Here is a 13,486-nt window from a genome sequence, read left to right as displayed (position 1 = left end):
CCCTCCTTATCTCTGTGACCTCTGACCCCAGGAGCGCCCACAGGACACAGTCCTCTTCCCCTCGGACCTATGTGCACATTTATGTCTCCACACTGGACTCGTCTAACCAGCTGCCTATGAAGGTGTCCAAGAGGAAACTCAGACCCCTCCCATTCCTTCTGCCACTTTCAAGGTCTCAGCAAAGGCAGCCCCATTCTGGCAGCTGTTCCAAAGAACAGGATATCACCTTTGGCCCTCTCTCTCTGAGCACATTTATCAGCAGGCCCTGCTGGTCGCCTTCAAGCCTTGGCCACCATCCGAGCCAGCATTTAGCCTCACTTGGCCTCTTGAGAATGGCAGGCAGGCTTGCCCCAGGGTCTGAAAAGTGCCTCGCAGGCCCGGCTCTGGGCACCACTGCTCCCTCATCATCTCTGCTGCGATGCCACCCTCACTTCCTTAGTCCCTTAATCTGGACGTTCTCTGCAGAGCACATGGTGGCACCTCATCTAACATATACTACATATATGCTCATCGTAAGTTGAGTTCCACGAGAGCAGGGAGTTTGTTTACTTGAACATTCCGTAACACACAAAAAGGTTCGTTCACTTAATTCTTCCTCTTCCCAAACCATAATCAGGGTCATGCCCATGGCTCCTGGGGGCCACTTGGGGTGGCGCCACGTGGAGCTCTTACCGAAGAGTGCGAGCAGGGCTTGGAGCGCAAAGTGCATGGTCCGTCGATTGGCTTGTTTCCCGGTTTTCAGGATTACTTCCTCCTGACCAACCTCACAGAGATCAAAACCTATAGAAACAAAGAATATAAACACCTGCTTCCTTAGGGAAGATTCCATGTCCTAAAAAGGATTAGGGCTCCTCTCATACAGTCCCAGGGGAACCCCTGCAGACCCCCCAGAAAGCCCCGCCTGGGCCCCCCACCTGCACGTCAATCATGTGAACGTCAAGTCACGTGAACCAATGGGGGCCAGCTCTGCGACCATCACACCTGCTCAGCGTGGCTCCCCCTTGCTGTGTGTGGACCTCTGTCCCTTTGTAAGCGCTGAACTGCATTCTCCAGAGGAGAGGGTGGGAATTAGTAAGGCTCATTAACACTTGTCTCCATTCTTTTGCAGAAGAACAGTCCACTTAAAGAATACTGTCCAGGACAGACAATGGCCACTCCGTTCGGCATTAGGTCCAATATTTAAAGCTAGTGCAGGGGAAGGTGGAAGCTTCTCAAGGGCAAGGACAGTGTGTCCATGTGTGGTCAGTGTCTGCCACAAGGGCTCTGAGATGAGCTCTCTCTGATGCTGCAGAATCTGCTGTAGGCTGAACTGCCCTGCAGGCACCCGCTCCTCTCTGCCAGAGCCTAAGGGGCTGCTCCTGAGCCTAACAGTTCTAATGAGACACGGAGCTGGCACAGCCAAGGGCAGGAGCCTCCTGAGCAGGAGGCTGCCTAACGAGCTGTTGCCACAGCACTTAGACTCATCAGGGGCCATTACAGAGGCAGCCAGCACGTCTCCAGGGAAGAATGTAGGAGGAAGAAGCCAAACAGACACCACAGCCAGTGCTGCGTCCATAGGCGGTGCCACGAGCAAGGAGTTAGGGCCTGGGAGCCTCAGCATGGAACGTCTTCACTCACCTCCTCAGCGGATCACTGAGCTCTGCCTGAAACAGTGCAGATGCTCGGTGCCGGCAGCCAGGGGACAGGCCCTGTGATCCCAGGCCCTTCCCCTCCTCTGACCTCACAGTCTTCCCACAATAGGGACCGATGATACTTGATGGATGACGGAGAGCATCCGCCAAAGGAGAAATCTGTCTCTGCCTTTTTTATTCTTGTAACTCTGATATTGGTTCTGACACTATCATTCCTTTGGGAATTAGATTCAGTAGAGTAGCCACTCAGCATTCGGGTTGCTATGGGACATTTTCCTCTCTGAACTCAAAAATAAACAGTCCCTGAAAACAACAGGAAGGTCTCAGGGAACTCAGCACTTTGAAAACAAATATCTAATAATATAAATGTAACATTTTTAGTTAGAAAACTCTATCAAAGTAATTTGAACTGGTTGCTCTAATAGAACTGAGTCGTCTAAATAAACCACAGCTCTGTGATGGGTGTGATGGTGCCAAGGGCTGGAGGGGGCGCTTCTCCCCAGTCTCAGTCCAGAGGACTTAAAAATCAGAAGTATGTACACCCAACTCACCCCTTGAGTATCACTGGGATTTGCAAAGTACAGAGACGTAGAGGAGCATCAACAAAAGTCACCTAGGATCCCAACACCAGAGAGAGCCAGTGACACACCTGGCAAAGGGGCATCAGAAACAGCCTGTCCACAGGGGAGGAGGGCTGGCTCTGTCACACCTGCACTCGAAGGGGGGCTGAGGCCCTGCTTGAGGACAAGAGCTTTTCTTTTGGCTTGGCTTCGTTCTTGCCTCACCCTGCAGCCCATCACAAAGGTGAAGAGACCCAACCTGGGCGTGGACCTGATCTTTCTCACCCTTGCTCCATCTGCTCCTGACTTACCTATTCAGATATAAATTTACTATGTTTACACCAAGAAGCCTATGTTTTAAGTCCACAGAAAACAAGCAAATAGTACAAATCATAAAGGACATCAAAGCATCTACTCACAGGGGATTTGGAGCCCCTGCGGGGCTGTGTGGCTTTCCCCCTTTACCTTCAAAAACAAATGGAGCCTGCCCTAAGCTGAGTTGGGCTGGGAAAGGTCATCTACAAATGGACTAGCAAAGATGGCCCAATACTGAATATCCAGGCCTCCCAAGCAGAAGAGAAGTTCCTTAAAAAGGAATCTGCCCTGCCATGTTTGACGGCTGGTCCCTGTACCAGTGAATCCAGGCCATGTCAACCTCCAAAGACGCCCCACTCCATCAGGTTAAAAACCAAGGGACTTCCACTGGCCTCACAGCCCCAGGATCTACCCCATCCTCTCTCATTTGCCCCCGTGTCCCCTGCACCTTGCCCAAGCTCACAGACACTCTTCCCTCGGCCTGGATCTTTCATCCACAGGCTCTGGGCCTGCCAGCCTCCCTGCCTCCACCCCTCCAGCACATCACTGTGACCCCGATGCTTTTGTCTGTCATGGTGCTTCCTCACCTGAGGTGCTCCCCTTAGATTAGGTCTATGTCTGTCTGTCTCCCCCTCTAGCATGAAAACACTGGTAAGAGGGCAGGGCTTTTTGTCCTTTGCTCACTGCTGATCCCCAGTGCCTAGAACATTGCCCAACATAGAACAGGTGTTGAAAAACAAAAACAAAAAATGTGTGGAGTGAATGGCTCTCCGGCAAGTCTCACAGGCACTTAAGTGGGGCAGGAGGAGAGCAGCTTAGCCTCTTAAGATGTTTTATCAACAAACGCACCTGTGGTAAGAAAAGAGCGATATTGTTGGGAGGTGCCTCAGTTGGGTTACAATGCTGAAAAAGGAAGAGTGTTCTGGATTGAAAGAGGATCCTGAAATAAGCAGTTCTAGGTCCCCGTGGTCAGTCAAAGGTGGTTTCAATTGTATTTTTTTCTGCCAAGTTCCAGTAGCCAGTGATAGGGACCAATATTGAAATCATTATTTTATGACTTATTTTCTTTAATCATGGCCTGACTCCTAACAATACTTGAATCTAACAGATTCATCTTAACGCAATGACTACAAATGGGAGAGAGGAAATCATAATGTAGGGAGAGTGGGACAAAGCTGGAAGGCCATTTGGAAATTGTGCTAAAGCACTAGAGTCTGCATTAGCTATTTTTAAGTAATAAACTAAGAAAACACTAAGACCCTTGAGTCTATCAACCCAATAAAAATGAGAAAAATAAGTTTTTTAAAAAATAGAATGAAAGAAGCCAATGAAGTCAAGGATGCTCCATCCTACCTAGAGCCGCCAGGAATTCGTGACATCCCGGGAGCCGCCACAGCTGGACGCTGATGGAGACCTGAATGGGGGCTGATGCGAAGTCCTGCTCCTTCTCGCCGGCCTGCAGCTGGACCAGCACCTGGTGGAGCTGAGCGGGGAGAGCGTCAGCGTCCGCTGCATCTGGCCCCCAGGGGTTTGTCCCCAAGTTTCTCTTGTGTCACCTGTCATTATCACTAATGACCTTACACGTGGGTAGCATCTGAAATTCTCTTTACGGTGCCTCCATGCCTACTGTCCTGCTGTCCTCTCTGTGGGAACTCGAGGCCCAGGCCCCAGGCAGGGTTTCTGCTTCCAGCCTCTTCCCTCGCACACTGGCCACGGGGCTATGAGTGCAGGAGGGGACTCGGGGCCTAGAGGAGGGGTGGGGTCTCCCAGACACAACCTGCTGAATGTGTGAACTCCACCCGGGGCCTCGTGTGGGTTCACAGTGTGTTGCTCCTGCCCCTGCTGTTCTGAGGGAACTTGAAAGGTCAAATCAAGAGCACAAGAAGGGTGGAGCAGGAAAGGGGAGCCAGAGCGGAGACGGGGCAGACCACCTGAGCCAGCGGCACTGCCCCCCCAGCCTGAGCGCGTGTTGGCGAGACAGCAGTGCCAGGGGGACCTCGGGGTGGGCGGGTTGAGGGGCTCACCTGACAACAGTGCTACTCAGAGTGGTACTCACCATTCCAACCATATTTTTAACAGCCTTCGGCCAGCAGATTATAAGAAGAAGAAAGAAAAAGAGAGAAAGAAGAGAATTTAGACTTAAGCACAGGTAGTTACGCAACACAAGCTGATCACTGCTGTAGGAAGCACCACACCGGGCCCGCGGCTCTGACCCGGAGGGGAGAGGAGTGAGAGTCAGCAGGGACACACAGGAGAACGCACAGCCACGCCCAGGCCAGACACGCGCTGGGGGTGGGGGTGGGGCCAGGGTCGGCCAGGCCCTGCCCTTCCTCGCCAGGAGAGGGGGAGGGGCACAGTGGGCGCGGATAGGCCACTCTGTAGAGCAAAGTCCACTCTGGTTCCAGAGTGACTCGGAAATGCCTACCATCCCCCAGCCACTGGGGGCGGCCCAGGACGCTTCCCTGTGGAGGTCCCTGTGCTGCCACCAAAAGCTAGAAATTAAGCTATTGGCTGTTTGGATGCTCAGCCTGGCCCTGTAAATGTACTTTAGCTTTCTCTTTTTGTAGAGCACAGGCTTGTAGCCCTCCTGGGTTCAGGATGTTTAAGTGTCTTCCTGATTCTATTCAACAAGCAGGTCTAACACACTTACTACAAAGTAGCAGAAACTCAGTGAAGGGGCCAGATGAGTGAGCTATGTTCCAAATCCAAGCTGGAAACCACCCCAGGTAGGGGGAGGCTCCAGGAACCAATCAGATTTGCAGAGGTTAACCCTAGATGGAGCAGCTCTATTTCCACATAGAAACAGTTCTGCTCAAATGAAATCTGCTGATATCTAATAATGTGTATTTTTCAAATTATTACACTGTAAGGTGACCAGAGAAAACTGCTCTGTGCTCTTTAGGGGTTGCTACACTGTCACCCCAGTGCTTGTTCCAGACCCTCACTGGCCAGTAGGAAGATCAGAAGCTCTTAGGCCAAGTTGGGAAGGGCCTACATGATGCTAAGGGTTAGAATCCTCCAATTCTCTGAATTAGATCTACATTCTCCTAAAAGAAAGCACTTTTTGAAAAGCTGCTAAGCAGTATCTTTCATGAGACTTGACTTTGTGTTCACCGCTGTGCCTCAGTGGTGGTTTTGTTTCAGGCAGGGGTCATACTTTGATCTAAGAATAAGTATTGGAGCACCTGTAGCCACCCTGACGGGATGGCCCTACACCTGCTGGCTTGGGTAAGGTGGCTGCCACACTTGTCAATCAGCAGAAACAGTTGGTGGTTAGGGATGATAAGGTGCAGGAGACCACTGAATGGAGAGTTCAGGAAATGCCCTGAGATTACAGGTGACTGGGGCCCCTTAAGCATCCTCTGAGGCCCTTGGGACTCAGTGCCCAGGGAGGACACTGGGAGAACTTGCTCCTCTGTGCCTGCACCTGCTGGAGAGGGCAGTTCTACTCCCAGCCCTTGCCTTTTCCTTCTCATTACAAAAGCTGAAAAAAAGCAGTGAGGCATCACGTGCAGGTTCCTATTTGGGGCCAAATCACTGTCTTTCCAACCCAGCACAGTCCTCAGACCTGGGCTCAGCTGTCCTGGCTCAACTCACCCGGCTGATGAGCTGCTCGCCCGTCTCCGAGGCAGTGATGAGCTTGCAGAGGGCTTGGAGGGCAGGGTTGGGCAGACCTAAAGCAAGGAGGAGGCAGGCGTTATCCGGAGGGGCCTCTGCACCCATGGTCCTGCACCTTCCGAGGGGAATGCACCCCAAACGCTCAGCTTTGGTGGCATTTTCAGAAGCTCGGGACAGCCAGACGTGTGTATCCATGTCTGGCTTGTCTCTGAGAAGGGCAGATGGAGGCAGGGCCAGTCCTGACCCTGCTGTGTCCTCCAGGCATATGGTCACATGCCAGGACCCCAACTAGTCGCTTAGGCAGCATCACCCGCTTCGAGTGAAACACAAAGGGCAGCCCTGAGCATCTGTGCCCCGCGTCACCCTGGGGTCAGCCACACAGCTCTGTCAGATCCGAAGCTGCTGAATAAATGTTAATAGCAGCTACTGTTTGCCCAGCAAGACCTCACGTCACCCCAGGAAGGGGCAGAGGATATGTTGCCATCAGATGGAAACACTAGGTCAGGAGCACTCCTTTCCCCCAGATCAGGAGGAGTCTGTGTCTGGGACTCCTCAGCACTTCTCAAGAGACCCTCGCTCCTCCCCACCTGAGACCCAGCAGGGACCGCGGCCACCCACTGCCCTGCTCAAGCTGTCAGCCAAGGCTCACCCAGCAGGGACTGGATGGTGCTGCTGCACTGCTGGAGCCGGTCGCCCGGGTCGGAGGTTGGGAAGAAGACGGCTGCTGGCAGGCCACTGGCCGGGGGGTCCAGCCGGAAGCCCACAGCGGTGAGGAGGGCCTGCCAGCCAGGGATGCCGCCCACTTTGTTCTCCACGCTCTGCTGGGATGTGTACATGGCGTTGCGCTGCCCGTTCTGAATGCGCTGCAGGGACTTCTCCACCTGCAGGGAAGGGGGGAGTGAGGTACCACTCTGCACGGGATGGGCGGGGGGGTACCCTCTTTTCTCTCCAAGTGGCTTTGGGGGAACACAAAGCCCGTGTGGGAAGCTCTGCAGGGCTGGCAGCTGCCACCAGGCACCCAGGCCTGAGGACCACACTCTGCAGCAGCAGCCAGTGTCTTGCAAGGGAGGGGCTGCTACCATCAGAGCCGAGGGCTGGAGGCTCAGAAGAGTCCTGTCCCTTCCTTAACCCAGCTCCAGGCTGTCTTCCACAGACACTGAAGTGACTTGTCTGAAAACCAGTCTCCAGCCAGGGACCTGCCCCAAACCCTGCAATGGCTGCGCCTCATCACTAGGATGAACCCTCAGGCCTTCAGGACCCCCTCACTGCTCGTGACCTCACACACACCAAGTAGTGCCCACCGTGGGGCCTTCGTCCCCCAGGCCTCCGACTCCTCCTTCATCCTGTAGCGCTGACCTCTGTGTCCTGTGTCCACCTGCACATGGGCCCCTTCCACCTTCCAGGGCCTAAATCAGTGCTGCCAGGTAACTGCCACCCTAACTCTCCCAGGGAGCGTCCACAGCACCTGCAACAGCCGCAGGCCTTCCCTCGGCGGTTTTTCTAAGGGAAATCTCAGTCCCTCTGAGATGTCACCTGCTCTGGGGCACATGTGCCGTCACTGGAGGGGAAGGAGAGTTGTCCAGGATGTCACTTGAGACTTTTCTTAGAGTAAAACCCTGGGGTGCTGGGGGCTGACATCAGAGGCTGGAGGAAACGCACGTTCCCGGGCAGGACAGACAGGCAGCCAGCTGGCTGTCCCCTGGGCTAGAAGGGCGCTAGAGACACTGTCCAGTGGATAGTTAGAAGGAGGAAAAGACTGGTGAACTTGACCCATGGCCCCTACACTCACCCCAGAAGATGAAGGCAAGAAGAAAGAGAAAACCCTTAGATGTACTCGAGGGGCCTCAAGGCCGAATGGGAGCGAAGAGGCCTGGCTCTTGCTCCACGGCCTGGCCTGGGAGGAGAAAGCAAATGGGCTACAGCAAGGAAGAAGGGCACCTCTCAGGGAGAGAGGGCCCTGACAAGGGTCCTAGTGCTGAGCAACATAAAGGCTCCGTGCAGCTTCCAGGCACAGGTTAAAATCAGTTGAGAAAGTCTTCCCCCAAAATTCTCAAAGCACAAGAGCACATCCACCAGTGGCAGGCAGCGTGGGTGCCTTGCGTCTGGCCCAAGAGCTGTCAGAGGTTTCAGCCTCCAGCATTCTTGTTCACACACTGATTTCTGTCAGGCCTGAAAAAACCTCCTTCAGGCAGACCTGAGCTTAAGAAATGTCCGTGACTGATCCCTCACTGGAGTCCACACAGAGCTGATGCCCAGCCTCATGGGCCGCAGCGTTCCCCTGGCCAAGGGAACATGCCCACCCAGAAGCCGGCCCTAGCCCACTGCCAGGACCTGTGGAGAAGCCTTCACTGGGCCCTTCCCTCCTGAGCACAGGCAGAGCCGTGTGTGCATCTCTAAGCTATGGGGTGGCTGTTTGCCTTGGGTTTGGAAAGAGCTCGGCTGTGGCGTGGGCTGTCCCCTATCTCCCCCTGCCTCACGGGGTCTGGGCTGGGGCTGCACTGGTCTTTCTGGCACAGAACTCCAAGGAAGCTAAGAATTCTAAATTATCTGAAACTGCCTTCCAGGTTATCAAGGTGGAAGGGTGGAACAAGTTTTATGGCACTGTTTCCTGGCCTGATTTATTTATAACCTTTCAATTCTGTAGAAAATGGCATGGGGCCTCTGTGTTCTCACCAGGGCCCCACCAAGAGTAGGGCTGGGCTTGGACTCTTCCAACTGAATTTAAGGAAAGGCCAGTGTCCTTTGATTATAAAATACCAGTTCTCAGTTACTGGGACCCTATTGTGTGCCAGGTACTCACCTTTTCTCTAACCCTCACGAGAACCTTGAAAAGGTAAAGTTTTATCCCCCCTTCTACTCGAGGAAGTTGAGGCTCGGAGAGCAAGGTCACTTGCCCAAAGCCATGGGGTGGAAGCACCCGTGGTCAGGCCCTGCTCCAGGGCCCCCCTTGGCCACCCCCCACAGGGTCTGGGCGAGGATGGCTGCAGCCATCGGTGTGACACTGCACACTGTGCCCACCACACAGACATCTGGGGACAACGTCCCCTCCACCTGCTCACACCCCCCGGTGCTGTGGGATCCCTCCAGCTTTGCCCTGCTCCTTGTGCATATCTGGCCGCCTCCCGCAAGGGCCCTGCGCCCCTTACCAGGTGCAGCAGCACTCGCAGGGCATCCCGCGCCCGCTCTGGGTGCTGGAGGATCTCGGTGAGGGCCTGGCCGATGAGCGAGGAGGGACTGTTGAGCTTCACATCGCTCCCGATGAGCAAGAACCCTGTGGGGAGCCCAGAAAGCACCTCAGAGTCGCCCTCACCCAGCCCAGCTGGTCTCTACAGCTCATTTGTGCCACAGAGAGAGAGAGGCGTGCCAAGGACAGCTGCTCCACGGGCTGGACCGGGACGGCTAACTCACTGGGGCAGTTTGATACTCTTGCTGGGTGAGCTGCTCAGGAAAGCTGCTGAGGCAACTGCGCAGTGAGCAAGGCAGGAGAAGGCTGTGTGGCCCCCAGGGGCCTCCCTGGCTTGGCCACCATCCCGAGAAATGATCTGCCTTGTTTTCCCTGAAATTAATCTGTGTCGGTCTGGAATGTGCCCAGGGATGGAGGGGTGGGTGTGCCTGACTCCTCGGGGCCACCAGACGAGGGGACAGGAGGAGGTATTTCCCAGTTGTAAGACGAGCAAACGGAGCCTAGGCTGGGGAGGAAGGAGCCACACGTCTGCCTGGATCCTGTCCCCCTTCCTCTTCCCCAGCACCTACTTCCATAAGCAGGGCCTGGGGGAGGTACACAGCGGAGCAGCCTCCCCCAGCAACTTTAGGGCCAACCTTCCCCAAGTAATGGAGGGGAAGGGTTTTCTGAGAATGAATGTGCCAAGCCTGTTTTTAAGGGTAACAGGGCAGCATCATTAAACACCATTTCCCACAGAACAGAGTTGACTTTTCTATTGTCTGTCACTGAAACTAAACAATGACAAAAATACCACGTCCGTAAGATGGGAAGATGCGGGGTGGGGTTGGGAGGCCCTGTCAAGAATAAATGGCCAAGCACAGGGGCTGGGTCCCCACAAACCCTGCAGCACATTCTGCGGGACCACATGGTGCTCAGAGCCCCTTCTGACTGCTGAGAACAGATATAAACAGACACCATGTGCTGAGAACAATCATGGAAACCACGGGCGTGATCGCCTCTGATTTCCACATCTCCTGGCAGAAGTCTGGCAACATGGCCAGGCCCAAACCCGCAGGGCCTGCCTGCCCCGTGCCTCGCAGATGGAGGGCCCAGTTCTGAGCTGAGGGCTGCCAGAGAGGAGGCCTGCTGGACCAACTGAATGTTTCTCTTCAGCCACGTGAGGAAACAGCATAGATTCTGCTTTGAATTTTGAATACCTTTTTGAACAAGACCACAGCTATGAGGTGTTTGTGAAGTAAACACGTTCCACTCCTCAACAACATGGCTCACCCACCCGGCACCAGCCCTTGGCCGTGGGCAACTTCAGCGCCACGCCCAGGGTGGCCCCTGCGGGCTCCTGTTTGCTGGCCACTGGGCCCGGGACGCCACGGCCCTGCTTCAGGGTTCACCCGCCTTTGGGGAACGACACCAGCAACCTCAGCTCACGTCAACTGGATTTACTTTGAGGGGAAGAGTAAAGTGAAAGTCAGTTTGTTCCCAACTTTTAAACATATAAATGAATGGTATATTTTTTTGCCATTAAAACAATAAAATGTAAATGTTTGAAAATAGTATTTTTGGTGTTCCTCTGCTTCTCAAGGTTTAAGACACTTATTGTGGCATTGGTGGGATTGTCTTCTGCTCTGGAGGTCCTGGGGAGGTGTAGGGGCCAATTCAGAGAGACCACCACAAACTGAAGGATCATGAAGTGTGTCAGCAAAGCGGCCCTGCCGCAGGAGAGGCCTGGGTCTCAGCCTGTCGGGGAGGGTCTCCCACATGGGAGGGTCCACAGCAGGTCGCAGGTCATCGCACAGAGCTGAGCGGCAGACCAGGTGTCACAGGGAACATGCTCCCTCCACCCCCAGGCCCTCATGCCCCTCACAGGGCCCTGCGGTGGGACCACCGGGCACACACGCCGCCGGCCCCTCATGCATCACAAGACGTTCAACCCACTCCTCAGACTGTCTCAAATGTGGACAGGGAGATGCCAGCACCACCACCGTCATCCCCTTGGTACCACTGAGGACACTGAGCTTCAGGGAGGGTAAGGAACCTGTCTCAGGCCACACAGCCTGATGTGGAGCTGGACCAAACCCAAGTCCTCCAATGACCAAATCTCAGGTCTTTCTGAACACACTGACTGCTCTTTCCTACAGTCTGGGATTTCATATGAGGGCCGTAAAATGGGTCACCCAGTATACACGACATCAGGAGGGGCCTGACATGTGCTCTGATGGCAAACTCTTCTGATGCTCCTGCTCCCAAGGCCACTTTAATGCCATAGTGAGGAGAGGCTGACTTGGCTCCGCCAGCGAGGCCCCTTCCCTGAGCCTCTCCGCACTGTCTTTCCCCAGCACCTCCCCCCACCCCCGTCCTCACACCCCACCGCCCCTGACTGCGCCCCCAGGCCCTCTGACAGGTGCCCGAGCCCCTACCTGCCCAGTTGGAGGGGTGTGAGAAGGCCTTGCTGCTCTGCACCACCTTCATGGCCTCACCCAGGGCCGCGCTGGCCTTCAGGCCATTCAGCAGGGACGAGTACAAGGCGTGCAGGAACATCTTGGAAGCAGCCACGGGCACAGGCCACAGAGACACGAGGACACACTGTGCGCCGGCCGCCAGGAAGGCCCGCGTCAGCGCGATGACCCCGTCGGCTGTGACCTTGCTGTTGGACTCCTGGGAGGAGCCGAGAACCACTAGCTTCACAGGCAGCCGCAGGTCCAGGACGTCGGCGGCTGTGAGCAGCAGCTCCTGCAGCGGCGGGCAGTCCGAGATGCTCTCGCCATCGCTGGTGTCATCCTGCACCCGCAGGGACTCAGGGATGGTGTAGGGGTGGCCGAAGGAGCTCTTGCTGCCAGCGGGGGTGCCTTCCACACTGGGCGTGAGGACCAAGGCCGACAGTTTCCAAGAGATGTGGGTGGCAAAGTGGACACACTCGGCCTGGGTCAGGGCGCTCATGACCCGCTCTTTGGTGGCCACGCTGCCCACCAGCGGCTGGCAGCCCAGCAGCTCGGACACCATGTAGGCCTCCTCCTCGGCTGACGGCATCGGGCCCCACAGCCACCTGTCCATCACCGCCGATGGGAGCTTGGGGTTGCCGACTACAGCCGCCATGGACGTGGAGCTGGAGTAGGCGGGAGGGTTCTTCCGCAGGTGAGACTGGAGGGGAGGGAAGACAGCGGGCCACCCATTAGGGCTTCTCTGGGGCAGGCAGACGCCAGCTCTCCAGCAGGGCTGCACCTAGCGTGGCTCCACCCGATCTCCTGATAACTCTGTTCACTCTACTTTTCAAGACCTTTCTGACACAGGTGCATGTCCGACTGAGAATCACACCTGCTGGTGACAAGCTCTTGAAAACAATGAGACCAGATAGATGGCAGGAAGACCCCTTGACGTTTGTCAAGCTGGAGGGGGGTGGGACAGGGCATGTAGGAGGTGAGGGTGTGCAGGGCAGGATCACCTGCCCTACATCTCCCTCCCACAGGCTCCCCTGTGAGCCCCTCAATCAGGGGGAACCCACTCCTGATGCAACAGGGGCTCTGAGGGGTGATTTTGTTTAAACTTGCAAAAAGCAAGTCGCAGGGGAGACAGGGCCAAATTAAGTCCTTTAGAGGCACTACAACTGGAAAGATGAATAACATCACTGAATTATAACATCAGCATAAAGAAGCCCAACAAAGTTCTGATTTTCCCCTACGATGCCTTCTGATGTTTTTTGGGGAAAACATCACGTATCAAATTATTTCAAAATAATTTTTTGGTGTTTCCACCTGGTGATGCCTTAAACTGGGAAAGAGAAATGCCTCTCGGGTGCCTGTCGGGAGGCAGGACTCTTCCACTCTCTGGTTCATCTGTGCCTCCCAGGGTGCCCTGGCAGCAGGAGAGGTGAGTCGACCCTCCGTGCCGGACGGCACACAGCGGGCTCATGGATGGGATTCACAGTCAACCATGGACATGAGGAAAACTTGGAGAAAATCATTTCTTTCACCTTGAACTGATTCTGTCCCATGAGAAGTACAATTCAGCAACAAAAACAGTCATAACTAAGATCTCCAAAACCCGTGAGGCAGAAACTGACCTGGCTGGAACCATGCCAATGACCAAGGTCAACGGAGGCCAAGGCAGGTCCTGTGGGGGCCGCCCACGCCCAGGTCTGGGGCAGGAGTGTCGGGGCAGGAGGGAGCCCGGGTCTCAGGGTATCT

General features: G+C 55.1%; 1 protein-coding gene across 5 annotated transcripts in view; it reads right to left on the bottom strand.

Moving 5' to 3' along the window:
• TTC28 (tetratricopeptide repeat domain 28) overlaps positions 1 to 13,486 on the bottom strand; it is a 594,505-nt gene that overhangs the window by 7,271 nt on the left and 573,748 nt on the right. For 4 of the 5 annotated variants that reach the window (XM_079943481.1, XM_079943479.1, XM_079943483.1 and 1 more), the window contains 7 exons: positions 11,723 to 12,443; positions 9,271 to 9,395; positions 6,774 to 7,005; positions 6,104 to 6,180; positions 4,563 to 4,586; positions 3,860 to 3,989; positions 673 to 780 (listed from right to left, as the gene is read on the bottom strand). In XM_079943481.1, the coding sequence (XP_079799607.1) occupies positions 673 to 780; positions 3,860 to 3,989; positions 4,563 to 4,586; positions 6,104 to 6,180; positions 6,774 to 7,005; positions 9,271 to 9,395; positions 11,723 to 12,443 (1,417 nt within the window). The remainder of the gene's footprint in view (positions 1 to 672; positions 781 to 3,859; positions 3,990 to 4,562; positions 4,587 to 6,103; positions 6,181 to 6,773; positions 7,006 to 9,270; positions 9,396 to 11,722; positions 12,444 to 13,486) is intronic. The other variant, XM_079943480.1, reaches the window with a different exon arrangement.

The sequence above is a fragment of the Stenella coeruleoalba genome (assembly GCF_951394435.1).
Source record: "Stenella coeruleoalba genome assembly, chromosome: 14".
In the NCBI taxonomy this organism is placed as follows: domain Eukaryota; kingdom Metazoa; phylum Chordata; class Mammalia; order Artiodactyla; family Delphinidae; genus Stenella; species Stenella coeruleoalba.
The sequence above is the reverse complement of the archived record's forward strand: the minus strand, read 5'-3'. Positions and strand labels throughout refer to the sequence as shown.